Source organism: Aptenodytes forsteri, unplaced genomic scaffold (assembly GCF_000699145.1).
Source record: "Aptenodytes forsteri isolate BGI_AS27 unplaced genomic scaffold, ASM69914v1 Scaffold1, whole genome shotgun sequence".
NCBI lineage: Eukaryota > Metazoa > Chordata > Aves > Sphenisciformes > Spheniscidae > Aptenodytes > Aptenodytes forsteri.
Genome location: NW_008795035.1, coordinates 7111186 through 7127155, shown reverse-complemented (window position 1 = coordinate 7127155; position 15970 = coordinate 7111186). Strand labels below are relative to the sequence as shown.

General features: G+C 41.0%; 1 protein-coding gene across 1 annotated transcript in view; it reads left to right on the top strand.

Annotated features, from left to right (window-relative positions):
* The window catches only part of AGBL1 (ATP/GTP binding protein like 1), a 279246-nt gene that overhangs the window by 62640 nt on the left and 200636 nt on the right, over window positions 1-15970 (top strand). Inside the window, exons 16-17 of the mRNA XM_009276632.1 lie at window positions 5812-5956; window positions 9191-9344. Of these exons, the coding sequence (XP_009274907.1) occupies window positions 5812-5956; window positions 9191-9344 (299 nt within the window). The remainder of the gene's footprint in view (window positions 1-5811; window positions 5957-9190; window positions 9345-15970) is intronic.

Here is a 15970-nt window from a genome sequence, read left to right as displayed (position 1 = left end):
TTGTTCCAAGTACTCTTCACTAACCTTTGTTCACCTAACCTTTTCTACCTCAAGAGCTAACGTACTGTGGTGCAGTGGCTTCCCTTTGCATGCCTGTAACCTCTGGCTTCTGTGAGTACGGGCTTCTGGTTGGGCAAACTTCATGTGCTGATTACCATAGCAGTGGCTTCTTATGTCATTAACAAGGCAGTTGTTGTGCAGTGATTAAACAGCAGCTGACTTCTGAGATTAAGCCATGATTGTACAATTAAGCTTGTAATCAGATTCTTGTTCAGAATGTGTGAGAGAATGGAGTTTTATTGATTTGTAATATTCTGTGTTTTCTAACTGTACACTGAATTATATGTCAACGTATTCATCTAGGATAACTACTTGTTGTCGGTCTCGTTTACTGTTTATTCCAGGTTTACACATGTTTTTGTATATACAAGAATGCACATACATGCACTTTCACCTCTACTGAAACTCTAATCTCTTTGTTTCAGTGATTATAGAAGAGATTCCCAGTCATGAGAAGCTGTATGTGGGAGGGAATGTGAAGAAAGTACGTTTGGGGTTGCTCAAACTTTGGCTCAGAATAGGAGGAGATGGGCTTGCTATAGTGATATCATGCTGCTTGTGTTTTGGGGAAAGAACTTGCTTCGCTTCCGTTCACCCTGGTCACAGGTATCCTTGGGTGGGACTGGCACATTTTGAAGGGAACCTCATCTCATTACTTTTACCGGGAGTTATTCATAAATATGGGAAAAGAGTGATACGCTTACAAAAATAAGGAGGAACTCAAAGATGCCCTTAATTGCTTTTGCAGCAGGGCTCTTATTGAGAGCAACCTCTGAGCTGAAGGGCAGCGGGAGGAAAGGCACGTTCGCAAGATGTCTGGGTGATGCACAGAGGCTGATCTTTGCTGACATTCATCTTCAGTGAAGATGGGATAGTTCACTCATAAAGACGAATGTTGTGGCACAGCTCTGACATCGCATACCTTTCCCATATGTCTCATGAGAGTTTTTATGTTACGGAGAATATTAGCGGTGCTCTTGTCAAAAGGAAGCTGAGTGACACTTCTGCTTTATTTTATTGCCTCTCTGTGAAGTGACAGGATATACCCATGATAAACAGAGTTGCAGTTACTATAAGATCATCTAATTCACTTGCTGCCTTGGCAGCTTTTATGCGCTGAATAATATTCCCTTCCAGCAAATTATTTAAGGAACAATGGCAGCATGCTGAATTGGTGACAATGTGCTTGTGCTTTTGGTTTCACGACTCATTCTGAGTATATTATCTAACCTCCACCTTTTCCAGACAATAGTCAGTTCACAGATAGTAATGAGGGTACACAGTGTTTTGTTCTCACATCACCACTGCAGACTTGGCTGTTTGGTGATCACAGCAGTGTCAGAACTAGGTCTTCTCTTTTTCTCTTCAGCATCTTTATAATCACATTAGATGAAATAATCATCATAGCAAAAGCAGGCCACCTCCCAGTTCTAATGATACCTACAAGAGAGGGCTGAGGCACCAGTCTCAATCTGAGAGCACCTGACCTTTACAGTATGACTGAAGGCCTTAATAGCAAGATGGCTGTGAGAGTATTCTGCTTCAACTGGGATTCTGCCTGCAATCTTGACAGTAAAGATGCTTTAACATGGATTTGGCCCTTGAAAGGGAAGTTGTTTTGCATTTTCCAGTTTCCAATGTGGTAGACTCCAAAATAACAGCTGTGCCCCATAAATTGTTAAATACTGCTTTTTTTATGGTATGAACCAAAGTGTTACTAAAGCATATTGCACTTCGTAGCCACACTTAGAGATGTAAGAAGGTCAGGGCATGTAAAACGAGGACACCAGACTCCAGGTGGTAGAAGGATTTTGGACAAAGGGAATGCATCAGCAGATTAGAAGTGATAAATAGTTTACTTTCTATTTGGACTCTGTTTTGAAATGGCCTAGAAATCTGGGATATTGATATTTTCTCCTGCCATTTTAGTCTAAGTTGATACAATACCATATTCCATCACCTACCAGTGCTTTGTATTATACTAAATGCTGCAGACAGGAAGTCTAAAGATGAGATGACCAAGAGATGATGTTCTTGTATTTTGAATTCCTGAGATACAATCTGTCTCCTTTACTGACCTGCCTGTATCTTTGGCCAAGTGGATTCACCTGTCTGTGTCTCGGTTTCCCCATTTATAAAGGATGGAAAATTAGAGTCACTTATCTGCCACCCAAAGAATGGGAATAGATAAATGGGAAGCAAGTTTTAATTAGATAATGCTTGCAAAGGTCTTTTTAAGCTCAAAAAATTATCGTGTGGAGTAAGTGATAAGTAGTAGTATAATTATTATTAATTAACTTTCCATCACAGCTATGCTAGAAATATACTACCTGTACATTATTTCTGAAGAACAGCAAGCAAAATGGTTTAACCCTTACGAAGTGACTGAAAGGCACAGTAGATACAGCTTGCATGCTGATTAAAACCCCCACACTTTGGTCTCTTATTGTTTTTCCAATAATCAGCATATTAGTTTCTAGAGAGCACGTGAGACTTTGTGAACATTTTTTGAAAGAGAGCACAAATAAGGTAGCGAGGACTGGATGTTGCTATGGTCTTTCTTTCCTTCCCTCTTCCTTGCTTGTTAATTTGGGCTTCATGCTGGTATGGTAGGGTGTTGTGATGAAAAAGGGGTGAGGAAGAAAAACTATCAGCCTGGTGGAGGAACAAGGAGGCAATAGAGTCATCTTGGGGTGACAGCAGGAGGAGGAGAGGGAGGCAAGGAAGAAAAATGCCTTTTTGTTTTTTTAGGTTTCTTTTAAAAAGATTCAGAGCTACTGCATTGTATGATGGATTGTGAGGAGGCCAGATTATATGCAGTAGGAATACATGATCATTTACACTGCTTACACACAGGTGGCTTTTCTTTTTAATGCATGAGTGAAGAATATTGAAGCCTCACAGTGTCACTTGTGAACTTCCTGTTACTACCAGATAGTTTGCTATAGATTGAAGCAGGTGTCAAGAAGTGGTTCCAAAAGTCTGGAAATATCTGTTCTGGGCAGGCAGTTTGCTGGAACCGCAGAGGTGCTCAAAACAAGAACGAAACGTGCTGCTAAGCAGTTCAGTGAGAGCGCTGTGCGTCGGTACCCTCAGGATCATGCGATCTGAGCAGTCAGGAGTAAGGACTATTGACTACCAGAGCAGCATCAAGGTCAGAGGTGTCTGGTGGTACAAAAATTCTGGGTTAAGTGGCATCTTAGACAGGAGAGATATTTTTGACTGCACAGTTACAGACTACAGAGGGAGAAGCTCTTACTGGAGCATTAGGCACAGGTGTGTATGTAAGATATTTAGGCAGTATCTGCCCACAAAGACCTGTTTTTTCCCACACCTCTGACTACAAATGTGAATTTGGAGGGGAGGACTAGGAAGATCTCAGCACTTAGTGACAGTTCTTTATGAATAAGGTCATCTAGCCATCCAACTGACACTGAATATGATAGAGGCTATGGAGATGAGTACTTTCCTTATGTGCTATACAAGAACTAGTTCTTAATTATCCTTCACTGTCAAAATTAACAGGAACTACATTAAATATCATTGTCCTGACTTAAAAAAAAAACCAAACAAACCCTCAAATCCTGGATCCACTGAAATACATATATAATAGCTAAGTAGGTGTTTCTATATTGGTGGTTTCATTGCATTTTTTTCCTCTTTGTCCAATATTAAGGCAGTTTATTTGCAAAAGAAACGGGGTGAAGGGTTCAGCTGAGAATAAAATCATAGGCTTTTCAGTCTGCCACTGTGACTCAGTGTTCCTGTACTATCTATTGATCCAGCCAGTATCACTCACACCACATGTTCCTAACTATTCAATTCAGGTGAAAACCCAGCAGCAGTGTATTGTATCTTCTTTATGAAAAAGAGCTGATTATTTTGGAGAATTTGACAAGAATAATTATCTTTTCTCTCCACCCCTTTTGAATAAAAATGAACAGCAGCAAAATAAACTAGTATTGTAAATTTCAGGAGCTGAAATTGCATCTTTTGGTTGCCTCTTCTATTTTGCATTTTAATGCAACATTGATGATAACATTTGTCAAAGAAACCTCACAGTCCTTCAGAATCAGAAGGTTCGGCAACAGTATAATTGGTGCAATGTGTGGGAAAAATATTGTATGAAATGTATTTATGGATGCGATTTGCTGTGAGGTTTCTCCCTAAAGTGCATGAATTGTCTCTTCATCTCTGCCGAAAGAAAACTTTCTTACTCAGCCTAAAGTAATTTCTTTATCAGAGTAAGTCTCCTGCAAGAGATCTGGTCCTGGGACTAGGCTGGGAAGCTCACTTTAAGATTTTGTAGTTTTAACAAAGGGGTGTCAAGGGCCTGAGTGCACTAGTAGACCTTGATGACCCTGACCAGCCTCACCCAGGGCCCCCACCCTCTGCCCATGGGCCCAGGAGCTCTATTTAAGCTCTGTCTTGGTCACTCAGTCCCTGTCTGAGCTCTGTTGTAGTGAGGCTCAGCTCAGTCACTTCTGTGTCTGTGCTTTCCTGTGAACTCTGGTGATCTGGATCCTGACCCGTGGACAGACAGCTTGGCTTGATCCAGGCATGCCTCATCACCGCAAACTTGTCTGATGATCTGGATGTGTGGTTGAACCCATCTGCCCCTGCTAGCCTAGGCATGACCTGCTCAGGTATTGTGGGAGGGGACCCTGGCTGGCAAGACCCCTGCTCTGCTGGCTTCCATATTAAGCTTGGCTTCCATATCAAGCTCAGCTCCCCATATTTTAGGGAGCAACTGGTCCTCGCTGCTCCCTGACAGGGAGAGGCTCAAGTCTTTGAAAAGGAGGGATCCAAAAGAGAGGATTTTTTGGGTAGCTTGAAACCTGCAAATCTGTATGAGGTCGCTTCTCCTCTGTGTGCAGTCTCTACCCAAACCCACTCTCCTCCTCTTTCTACTCAGGAAAGAGCCTTTGATATTTTAAATATTTTTATGTATGTCCTATTTTTTTTTTAATTCCTGGAATATCACTTTTCTTCCTGTGGTGGAACTGAATGGTTGGTTTGGTAGGGTATTCATATTTTCTAAATCTCCAGGCTTTCACAGAATATTTTCACATGGCATTGTTCAGGGCTGTGAATAGGTACCTGCATCTCTGAGCAAGATAATTTGGATGTCAGAAGCAATGCAGCAGTGTTAGCTGAATGCATTAGTTTAAATATGTCTGGACTGTGCTATATGAACTACTATGAGCTGACTTCTTGTTTGCACCTTCACAAAATGAAACAAACTTATTTTCCTATGAGAGTGCTCCCATCCATCAGCAGCACGTGACTAGCTGCGACTGGCTGTGCCCAGTACTGCCACACACGGTTCTGCCTCTTAACTCCCTGCTGGTCTTTGTGTACTGCATGAATCCCAAGACACCCCTGAATTTGGTGTACCACCTTGGTCAGAGGTACTTACCATCGTGATCCTGTTGGCATCTCTGTCTAGTGGAGCCATGGTTTCTCTAACCTTCCTTCTTTCATATAGCCTGTAGGTATGCTGCTGTGTTACTGGATGTTGTTTGCACTTATATTTTTGTTTCTGTTCATTGCTGGGATTGGATTGATTGTACTTGTATGGGGCTTTCCCAGTCTTGGTACAATGACTGGTTGAGTTTGGAGCCCATTTACAGCATGAGATGAAAATTCATTCCAAGTAGGTGCTTCTCTGAATGCTTAGTTCTTTCATGGCTGCTCCAAATATGCATCTGGAAGTGATAACCATCTATTCCCCTCTTTCTTTTTAACCAGAAACCACTACCACTGCAGTACAGCTGCAGGAGGAGGCATCAGAGGAAAATGCTACTACACGCTCACCTTCAGCATCAAGTTCCCTCACAAAGATGATGTCTGCTATCTGGCCTACCATTACCCCTACACTTACTCCACGATGATGGTAATACCGATATGTCCACCTAGATAAGCTAATGGGCCTGACAGTTTGGAGCTGCCTTGGGTACGAGATTTTGAGATAGCGTAGAGAAATTTCTGTATGGGATAAGCTGAGGTACACCCATTAGTGCTTATACCAGTCAGAAGATAACGCAAACCAAAGATGTCTCCATCTGCTTGGGGTGAGAAGCAGGGGGCTAAAGATAATGACAAGTCAGAAGTGCAAGCTGCCTGTTCCTTCTCCTGACAGAAGGTAACAGCTCAGCTTTCAGAGCTGCACCGAGCAACACCACAGTGCTGGACCTCATGTGAATGCCTTTGTCAGCTGTTTCCTCTGTGCCAGGTGGAGTGTCAGTAGGCATTTGTGACACCCCCACCAGTGCTGTCAGTACAGAAACTAACAGAATACAAGTCTAAGGCGTAAATTGTATTATTGAGTTGTACCAAGTTTGCTTCCCGGTGAAGGATTTGTTTTCTACAGTCTTTTCTGGCCAGGGGTGGATGGTAAGGGAATTTCCCAGAAAATACATCCATTGTGCTTTCTCTATGATTGATGTGGGAGAGCCCAAGGTCTGAAAGGAAGGTAGGATAAAAGAAAGGAAATGAATGGTTCTGGGAGTAGCTTTGCTTTGTTGTTAAAGATGAAAGATGTTACTGAAAAAGAAGACACACAGTTCCAGTCGATCAGTTCCCCTTCCTTGTCCCCCCAGTTTCCATTGTCAGCACTTTTTCTGGGCAATAAATGTTGGTGTGGGTTGATGAAGTTTGGGCTCACTTTTTTTTACAGTGGTATCAGTTTGCCATTACCAGATATGGAAAACTATGCTTTCAAGGGAGACAGTGTCCTCTCCCACTTACTAGCCGTGCTCCCCGGCATGCCAATATAGTTAGGCTTAAATTAATTCCCACTCAAACAACAGTCTCTTGTCAACTGTTTTGCATCCCATTATAGATGTTTAAAGAAACTGCTTCCAATATCTGAGAGAGGGCCAGTCAAGCCTTCACAGTCCAAAATATGCCTGCCAGCTCACTTCTCATTAGGCTTATGGGTACCAGTTACTCCTCAAAATCGATGAGGAAGAGAGTATGCTCCACTAGTGGGGTTTGACCTATAGCCTTGAAATACTACAGACTGCAGGGGAAAAGACAAATGCAATACTGAAGAATTGGGTGGACTTATTCACCGCCACACTTTATTACTGAAATGCAGTGCTTCATCATTATTTTACTGTTATTGATTTCTATCTTCTGCTGGCATAAAAGCAAGAAGGACTTAAAGAGTTTGTATGCTCTGGGAATCCCTGAATATCTCACCTGCTCCTGAATGAATAGAATAGGGATGAAAAAGAGGTTATTCCTAGACTTGCAGGGCCAAGTCTTGAAGTAATTCACTGCCTCTTCAAATAAAATGCTTATTGAAGTTAAAGGGAATTTTGCCCCAGGAAAAGTTTAAATGAACTCAGGCTCAGTAAGGACCATAAAGTTTGGTAAATGGGAATTATGGATGGGAAAGATTGATAGATTGTCATGTCCAGCTCTTTAGCCAAAGGAAAACTGTTGCCTCTAATAATTCTAAAAGGCTTCTTTGCTTGGACTAATTTAAAATGTCGAGTGATGCAATTTACACATTTCCATGTTACTTTAATTTCCACAGTAAATAAACTAAATCAGGTTTGTGCACCAGTAGATTTCATTTTAAAGCATTTGTCCACTGGTGAAGTATGTTGGTTTTACATATCGGTAATAAATTAAAAATTATTACGAACCCAAGGGCTCAATTAAATACATAGTGCTTTGGGGAAGAAGATAAACTTGTATATGGAGTTAGCAATTTGAAAATGTTTTTAAATATAATATATATTTAATAGTTACAGGCATATTTACAGGAATATACATTGCAGAATCCTATTTGAACTGGATGCACTCTGCAGTTCATTACTTTTTGTCCATTAGTAATTACATTTATTTTATGAGCAGTAATTTATCTATTTTTACATCACAGTGTTAATTGTTTGGATATCTAGCTGAAATCTCAGTGGCAGCTATACCCCATTAAATTTCACCGGGGAACAGGAAGTAAATTATTATATTGAGTTCTCTGTACCTATGTGAGATTGTTACATGCATCTAATAATTGAATTTACTTTATAGAGCAGTATGTTAATTGTTTTATGACATAGATTACTGTAAATTTCAGTTCTGTGTTTGCATTCAAATGGATACTGGGAAAGCAGTCTGAAAGATGGTGAGCTCTAAGGTTTGAGGAATAAGAATGTCTTGTTCCATCAACGTTGGTTAAAATTTAGCCCTGACTTGTAAAGACAAAAAGTTACCATGTAAGGGTTGTTCAGTGAATTGGTGTGTTTTAAAGTACTGTTAGGACAAGTGTGCATACTGTAATATACTTATTGCTACCAACTGAGAGAAAACTGGTGTTCCACAACACTTAGCAACACCCTGCGATAGGATTACTTACGCTAATCTTGCCACTTGCAATTACAGTGTAAACAGAGAACTAAACGTCATCTGGTGTGTGGGTGGCGAGTGGCTATGTGTCTAATGAGGTGGTTACAATTTGTTCCAGAAAGTCTTTTTTTTTTTTGAGCTGCCAATTCTTTTTCTCAAACTTCTCAAGAAGCTGTTGGACTTTAGAATTGTTTAAAACAGCCATAAACTTTGGGGGGGAGGGGGGGAGAGGAAAATCTCCTCTTTTTTAAATAACTTCTTGGAAAGATGCTCTTCAAATTTCCCACTACTGATTGTACAAAATGTTGTTTCTATGTAAACTTTTTGGCTGCCTCTGGTGTGGAGTTGTTCCCGAGTTTCACTGACACGTGCTTGACAGCTAACCAGTCAGTTCTATTAATGCTCAAAACCAATGAGTTTTCTCACGTTTCTACGCAGTCCCTATTAAAATATAAGGAGTCGGCAGTTCTCTTTTGGACTCCATGTATGCATAGAAATTCCTTTACGCTAATAAGAAAAGCACCTAGGAACTGCTCAGGTAAAATGATGTAAGAGTAATAGTCCTCTGCAGCTTCAGGGAACTGGGATGTATTCTGAATGGCTTGTGTATATTTGTGGGATGTGAAAGGTGATGATATTAACTGGCAGAAGAGAGATGCTGGGAAGTTAGCAACAGATGAAAATAGTACCAGTAATAACACACAGCTAGTGGAATAAAATGAGATTTTAGTGACTGTGAACTCATAAATCTGCTTCCTTGCTTCTTTCTCAGTCCCATCTTGATATGCTGGAACAAAATAGGAACCCCAGGAAGGTTTACTGGAGGCAGCAGACGCTCTGCCAGACGCTAGGAGGAAATCCATGCCCATTGCTCACAATCACTGCCATGCCAGACTCTAAAAAAAGAGAAGACTTGGAGCAATTCTGTAAGTAGCCAAATGAAACATTAAAAAAAAAAAAAAAAGCTGGTGACTTGCGGTCATGTCAGCAGTGGTAATGACAACCTGTTTTGTGAATATGTTGATTTTCTTGCCTTTCTCACTTTGGAAAAATAAATCTAAATATGGGGAATAGCCAATTACAACGCTTTTTAAAATTACAGATTTACACAGAGGAGGGAGGAGAGCTGACAATTTTTTACTTCAAATGTTTCTTTAATGATCTGAAACAATTACACAGTTCAATATCAAATATCTCCAACAGCAAGAAACTGTGTTCAAATAATCAGTTTAAAGAGAAATTTGATTTATTTTGTTGATGTTCCAAATTGAAATGACTTATATATTTTGAGGTCTCACACTTGCGCAAAAAAAAAGTACAAGATCACTCTTTCCCAGCTGTGGACAGCAATTGAAGTGTTCTGGTCAAATTAATGCTCAAAACAGAATGCCTGGTAGATCCATCTGGACACAGTATAGCTCCTTGCATTCTGTCGGAGTCCTAACTGATGGTGTGCTATCTAATGGTAAATATTATAACTGCCATGTTATATCTAGAGGTGGTTATTTTTCGTTGTGAAAGTCAAAGATTTAGACCTCCAGTGGCCTTGATTTAACAAGATTAAGATATGCAAGTTTCTGTAGTCAACAGCAAGTGATAAGATTCTGGTTAGCATCACATCGGGTTAGCTTTGATTTGAGAGTCTAAATGACTAACTACTTATATGTAGGTTGACTTTTTTTCTTGAGTCAGTAACAAGGCATAAACTGATATTTTTATCTCTGCTCTTCACACATCTATAACACAGGTTGAACTTTGAGGGTGTGTGGAAATTTAAATTGTCTTAAGATCTTTTTGGGTGTTAAGAAAATATAATCATTATCTCACTGAGATATTAGGCTAGAAGTATCCAAAGGGATTCTGTGATATGAACTACGTTTCTCATTGCGGAATTCTCCTTTCAGGGGTATGTGGTGATATGTGAGTAGGACTCCTCATAATATCCGTGCTACTTGCATAAACTAAAAGGAACCTCAAATATCAGAGTTGGTGAAAATTATTGCTATCTCTCCTGGTTCAGGTTTAGAGCACAGGGACTGCAGTTGTGCTGACATTAGTGTAATCATCCTGAGCTCCTACCTTTTTATTGTAATAATTTTATTACAAATCGAGCATTTACTCTGAACTAGCAAATTTCTGAACATGCACATGCTTTTCTAGGTTGAAACTTTAAAGCAAAATTGCCAAGTACAGGCTTCATGGGAATTCATAAGGTGCATGCACGTACACAGTTTTGATGGCGGAAACTGGAGGCAGCGTCAGAGAGGAAATTGGGTTGGTGGTGGTGTTACTAGTGTTATTTACACTACAGTAGCACATACAACACATGATTAGGGGTTTTGGCTCTGGTGAAATGAAGATATAATTCCTGCCCGTAAGCTCTTCTGTTCCATGATGATGATATAGAACAGAAAACCGGTGGGTGGGAGTTGTGGTGGGGGAGGTTGGTTATATAAAGAAGCCTTTGGCACACTGCAGATGATCACCTGGTTAGGTGTTAGCTGTTGACAGCAATTTTTAAACCTCATGGCAGAAGGTCTTAAGGCAACTGAAAAAGTAAGTTGGAATATTTTATTTGAGGATTGGAGCCATCCAGAAGAGACATGCAGTGAACAAATCTTTCTGCCCATGTGAGTATGCCTTTCCTCCAATGAAGGTACAAAGGAAGAGCTAAGCTAATGTTTGGATTTATCAAGGCAAGGACTTGGAGTGGGTCAGTCACATGAGTGAATGTGCTAAACACCGAATTTAAGCACCTTTGGCTTTGAAAGGACTTTCTGAAAGGTGTGTTTTGTCATAGGAAAGCAAAAAAAACCAATTTCAAAATCACCAGCACTTTTGTAAAACAGCATTCTTGCTTTCTGACCAACCCAACAACGTGCCCAGGTCTGCAGTCATGCAGATATAGTGATTAGGATTAAAAACTCTGAAGAAAATCACAGGCCTGTACCAATGGAACTAAAGCAGGAATAGTTAAGGATGCTTTTGCCTTTGGCACCAGACACAAGAGGGAAAAGTAATCACATATACTAATAATACGCTAGACTGTATAACATCTACAGTCCTCGGGGCTAGCCCTGGACTGAAACCTTATTGTGCCAGGTGTGGTACAGCACGGGAGAACAGATGTCCTCTGCGTATGCAGGACTTGTAGCCTATATTCAAGACAATTGAGAGGCACAGATGCTGAAATGAGGGTCACGAGGAAACAACACAGTACTGACCAGCGCAATAACACCCCAAGAGTCACACTGCTTTTAGGAAGTATCATGATATAAATGTGACAATATTGGGAGGCATTGCCATTTTCTGGAGCACTGTATTCTCAGAGTGCATCAGAATGCATTTTGCAGTGTTACAAGAGAGTCTGGCAGGTTTCCAAAGGTCATTGACCTGTCTGTGAAGGCAAGGCTTGGCTTACTTATTCAGCACAGATTTGCTGAACGATTCGATTTGTAAAGGATCTATGAACAGTTTGGACAGATACTTGTTCTGAATGCTTCAGGCTGTTGTAGTATTCAGCATCTGGGTTCAAATCCCAATTATGTGGCTGAAGTCCTCAATTTTTGAGAGAAAGAAATATCCCCTGGTTTGTGATCTTACATAAATGCAGTGGGAGCTTGTAGTTCTGACCGAAATGCCATGAAATCACGTGCCACTAAACAGCTCTTCCTCTGAAGCTTTGCAATGCAATAAGATTGAGGACTTCCTAGATCTATCCATGAACCAATTGAACTCAACCAAAACAGAACATGTAGAAAACCCAGTTGGCTGAACTGAAATGGAAATTATTTGGAGGAGAGAGTGTCAAGGCAAGGCAACACAGTTTCTCTCAAGTTTCCAAGACTATAAAAGTAAACACCAATATGCTTAGGTGATGAAAATATTTGTTGTTTTATCAAGTGGAAGAACAGTAAGGCAGCACACCATGTTTTATGCTGTGGGGATGCCTCTAGGCAAATCTGAATAATCACATTATGTGCTTATTTTTTTTTAATCAGCTTGGTTAATTATGGCTTTTGGGGATGCACTTAGCCTAATTTGTGCTGCTTTGTGTGGTTTTGATCAGCAGTTACTTCTCAGTTTCCTTGTCTTGTATGACATGCCCTTCTCTCTATCAAGTAGTTGGGCTGATGGAAGGACCTGTTTGTCAATATTTTCCATGCTAAAGGTTAAGTATGAAGGGACCAAAGGGTGAAGGTTTTCCCAATAATAACTACTATCGGTTTGTACAGTCTCCATGCATACATATTTCAGCTTGAGAAGCGATATGGAGCTCCAACGCTGGGGAACTTGGCACATGGGTAATGAATAAAAATTGATAGCCCTTGTTCGTTCTTTCTGGTTCTGGCCAATTCACAGTTTTCATGAGCTATAGTCACTTTGCTTTCCTATCAAATTTGTTATTACTCCTTTGTACACTTGTTAATCCGTACCTTGAGAGATTCTTTTCAATAACGCCAGTGCCACAGGTAAAACACAAAGCTTGCCAGGACTTCGTAGTTGTTGCACATAATCGTACTTAAATACTCTAAATCCTTCTCTCGTATAGACACATGGGGAGCAGGAAACATCACTGATGAAGAAGCGTTGGGTGGATGAGGAGTGTTGGGAGGACAGCGTGATCAGCCCAGTAGGAGTGCAGTGGGAAGGAGTTATTGTGGTACTGGAGGTGCTGATAGAGTGGGATGGCCCAGGGACAATGAGGGCATGGCATCCTGTGTCAGCTGTGCTTTATTTTTCTTGCTCAACTCTTTCAGATTGGTCTTGTCAGGCTTTTGATTAATGTGGCCCTAGGATGGTTAAATTTGTCTGAGTTAAATTTATCAATGTGCGCCTTGTTAATGGGAAGCACAAGCCATGCATGCTCACAGGAACTGCACATTCACCGCATACTGAGGGGAAGAAAAATGGGCTGCTGTTTTCCTTCATTACGCTTTGTTTATGTGCGGTTTTGATATTCCCTTTAGGCTCCTTTCTCCTTCCCCTCTATGTCCCCTTTATGTGATGGTGGTGTACTGAATAATTTTTATTAAATGCTCAGTTCTGAAACTGATTTGAAGAAAGAAAGAAGCGAACCAGGAACTATTTGGCTCCCTGTGCTTTGCATCTCAGTCATGCAACAGCACAGTTACAAACAGCACAACTTCCACTCACACTTGATCAATGTCTGTGGGTGCCTGAAGACTGCAACAGAAAGTGTGAGGCTGGTCAGTGGTCCCTGCTGGGCTTTGCAGCTCCATAGACTTGTACAAATAGAAACTGTGAGGGTGTCTCATTGTTTTTTGTTGTTGTTTTGTTTTAAACTTGCCCTTCCTGCCATCATAGGAAGACTGAGCATCCAGCAAGGAGGGATGTCTTTGCTACTCATTCTAACTGCAATATCCCCCTTAGTCTTGTGATAAAGCCACTAGTTTCCCATTCTGACTGTGTGTGGGAAGCACCAATGGTGAAACAAAGGGACTGTTTTTTGTCTCCTCTGTTATCTGTCTTTACCATGTTCCTCTCTGTTTTTACCATGTTTCTCTTTCCCTCCTCCTTATTCCTTCTTACAAAGAGTTAGACTGCAGATTTGACCTTCCATATTACGCACAGAGCTTTTCTGCAGAAGACTGTAGCTCTTCTCAGAATTATTTAAATTTCCTTAGCCCCCCAAAAAAAAAAAAAAAAAGACAAGACAGTTTTCTGTAAGCTTGCATGTGTGCTAAGCCCGCATGCTCCACCTGCCTTGGATATTGAATCATCACATGTGAGCCTTTGAAAAGGAAAGAAGTTGGGGACTGGAGAGGGAAGAATGGTTGGACAGGCATTTACTCTTTGACTTTGTTCCTGGCTATGTTAGGTCTAGCCTTAGACATTGCCTGATGAGAGTTAAAGGGACTTTTGAAGGGAGAGCAATCCCCAACATCTTTCAGAGCATTCTCAAATGAATGCAGAAACAGTGAGAATGATAAAGCTTCCGGTCTTGGTGCTGACTCCCTGCTTGAAGAAGTTAATAGGTGCTCGCAGAGCTCTGATTTTCTTGGGTTTGCCCACACAGCTCAGTGAAGGCAGTGTTAGCAGCATGCACGTGTACTCAGTAATAGTTTGCAAACCCTTATTTCACAGTTATGCATGCAAACATGCAGTATGTAACTGTTCTACTAAACTCCCTGGCAGACAGCTGACTAGACCCTGCAAGCCGTAGGATACTGTTGTAAGTGGCAGAGCAAATGGACAGATTAACTCTTCAAAGAAGCGTAGCTAAAAGATCTAAACACTCATATGCAGGCAATGATAAAATTGTCTTCTTGTTAAGAAATTAGAGGACACCAATATGTTGCTAATGTTAACAGAGTGATGGAATTAAAACCACCAAACGTAAAATGACTGATCAGAGAAGGACAGTTTACACTGTGCTGTTTTGAGCTTGCCATATGAGCATTCCTCGGGAGGTGTTTCCTGGCTATGCACTGAGTTGGGCTGGGTTAGCTCTCGCCTTTAGTTAGAGAAGGGAAAGGGGAGGACATCTCTGAAGTGATGTATAGTAGGTGCCATTCTGATTACTGTTAATACAGAGGAATAACTGAAACAGTCCTAGAGGAATTCCTTACAGGAATGAAGATTTCAATGGGTCTAGGGTGGTACAGCAGTGCACCGCTTCAGCTGACGACCCCCGGCATTGCTGCGTTCTCAGCTGACGTGTGCATCGTACGTTGCCATGGGCCTTAATCCTGCATCCACTGAGAACAGTGTCACTGTGCAGAGTGGGGTGGGACGGTCATTGTTTATGGTATCACAAAGAAAGTAGTTGCAAAGCTTTCTTCATGGCCGGTTGTACTGTTGTGATTCCCATTAATAATACTGATTATGCAGTGCGTTATGAGTATTTCCCCCAGTCGACGCACATGATGAATGTCCTTTTAGCAGCGTGTAGCATTATAGAGCTGAATTGTGGGGTTTAAAGTTAAACCTAAATGTCCCAGCTAATTAGCAGCAGTGGTGAGGGAAATTAAACAACATATGACACTAGCAAATGGATTTACATCTGTAATAGCTGTCACTTTGAGTTGCTCTTCTGTCATCACATCCTCTTTATATAAGGCTGGGGAAACCATTATGAATATTGTCATAAAGAGATAAATGACACCTGCTTATCTTGAATGTAGTCTTTTGGGGAGTTGAAACACACTTTCAGCCTGAGTCTAAGCATGTTTCTAAAGATGGAAAGAGTAACATTTTTGGGATAGGTATGGCAGGATGCTTGCGCCCTTTGAATCTGCAGATGCTCCTAGAACTAGAATGAGGGGTAAAGTGAGACTGATGAGGTGTGTTTACTTGGTCTCATCTTAAGCCTACAGAATCAAAAAGACATAGTTGCTGGGAGGAATATTCTAACATGTCTCAATTTGCTTGTATAAGCTATTCAGATGGCTGTTTTGCAGCTTTGATCTTTTCTCAGAAAGAAACACGCTCTTTACCTTTAAATATAACTTGCAACAAAGAGCAATTCCTGAGCAAAGAACAGCAAAGGACGTGAATTGCAGAGGCCGCTTTTGCAGGATACTGGGAA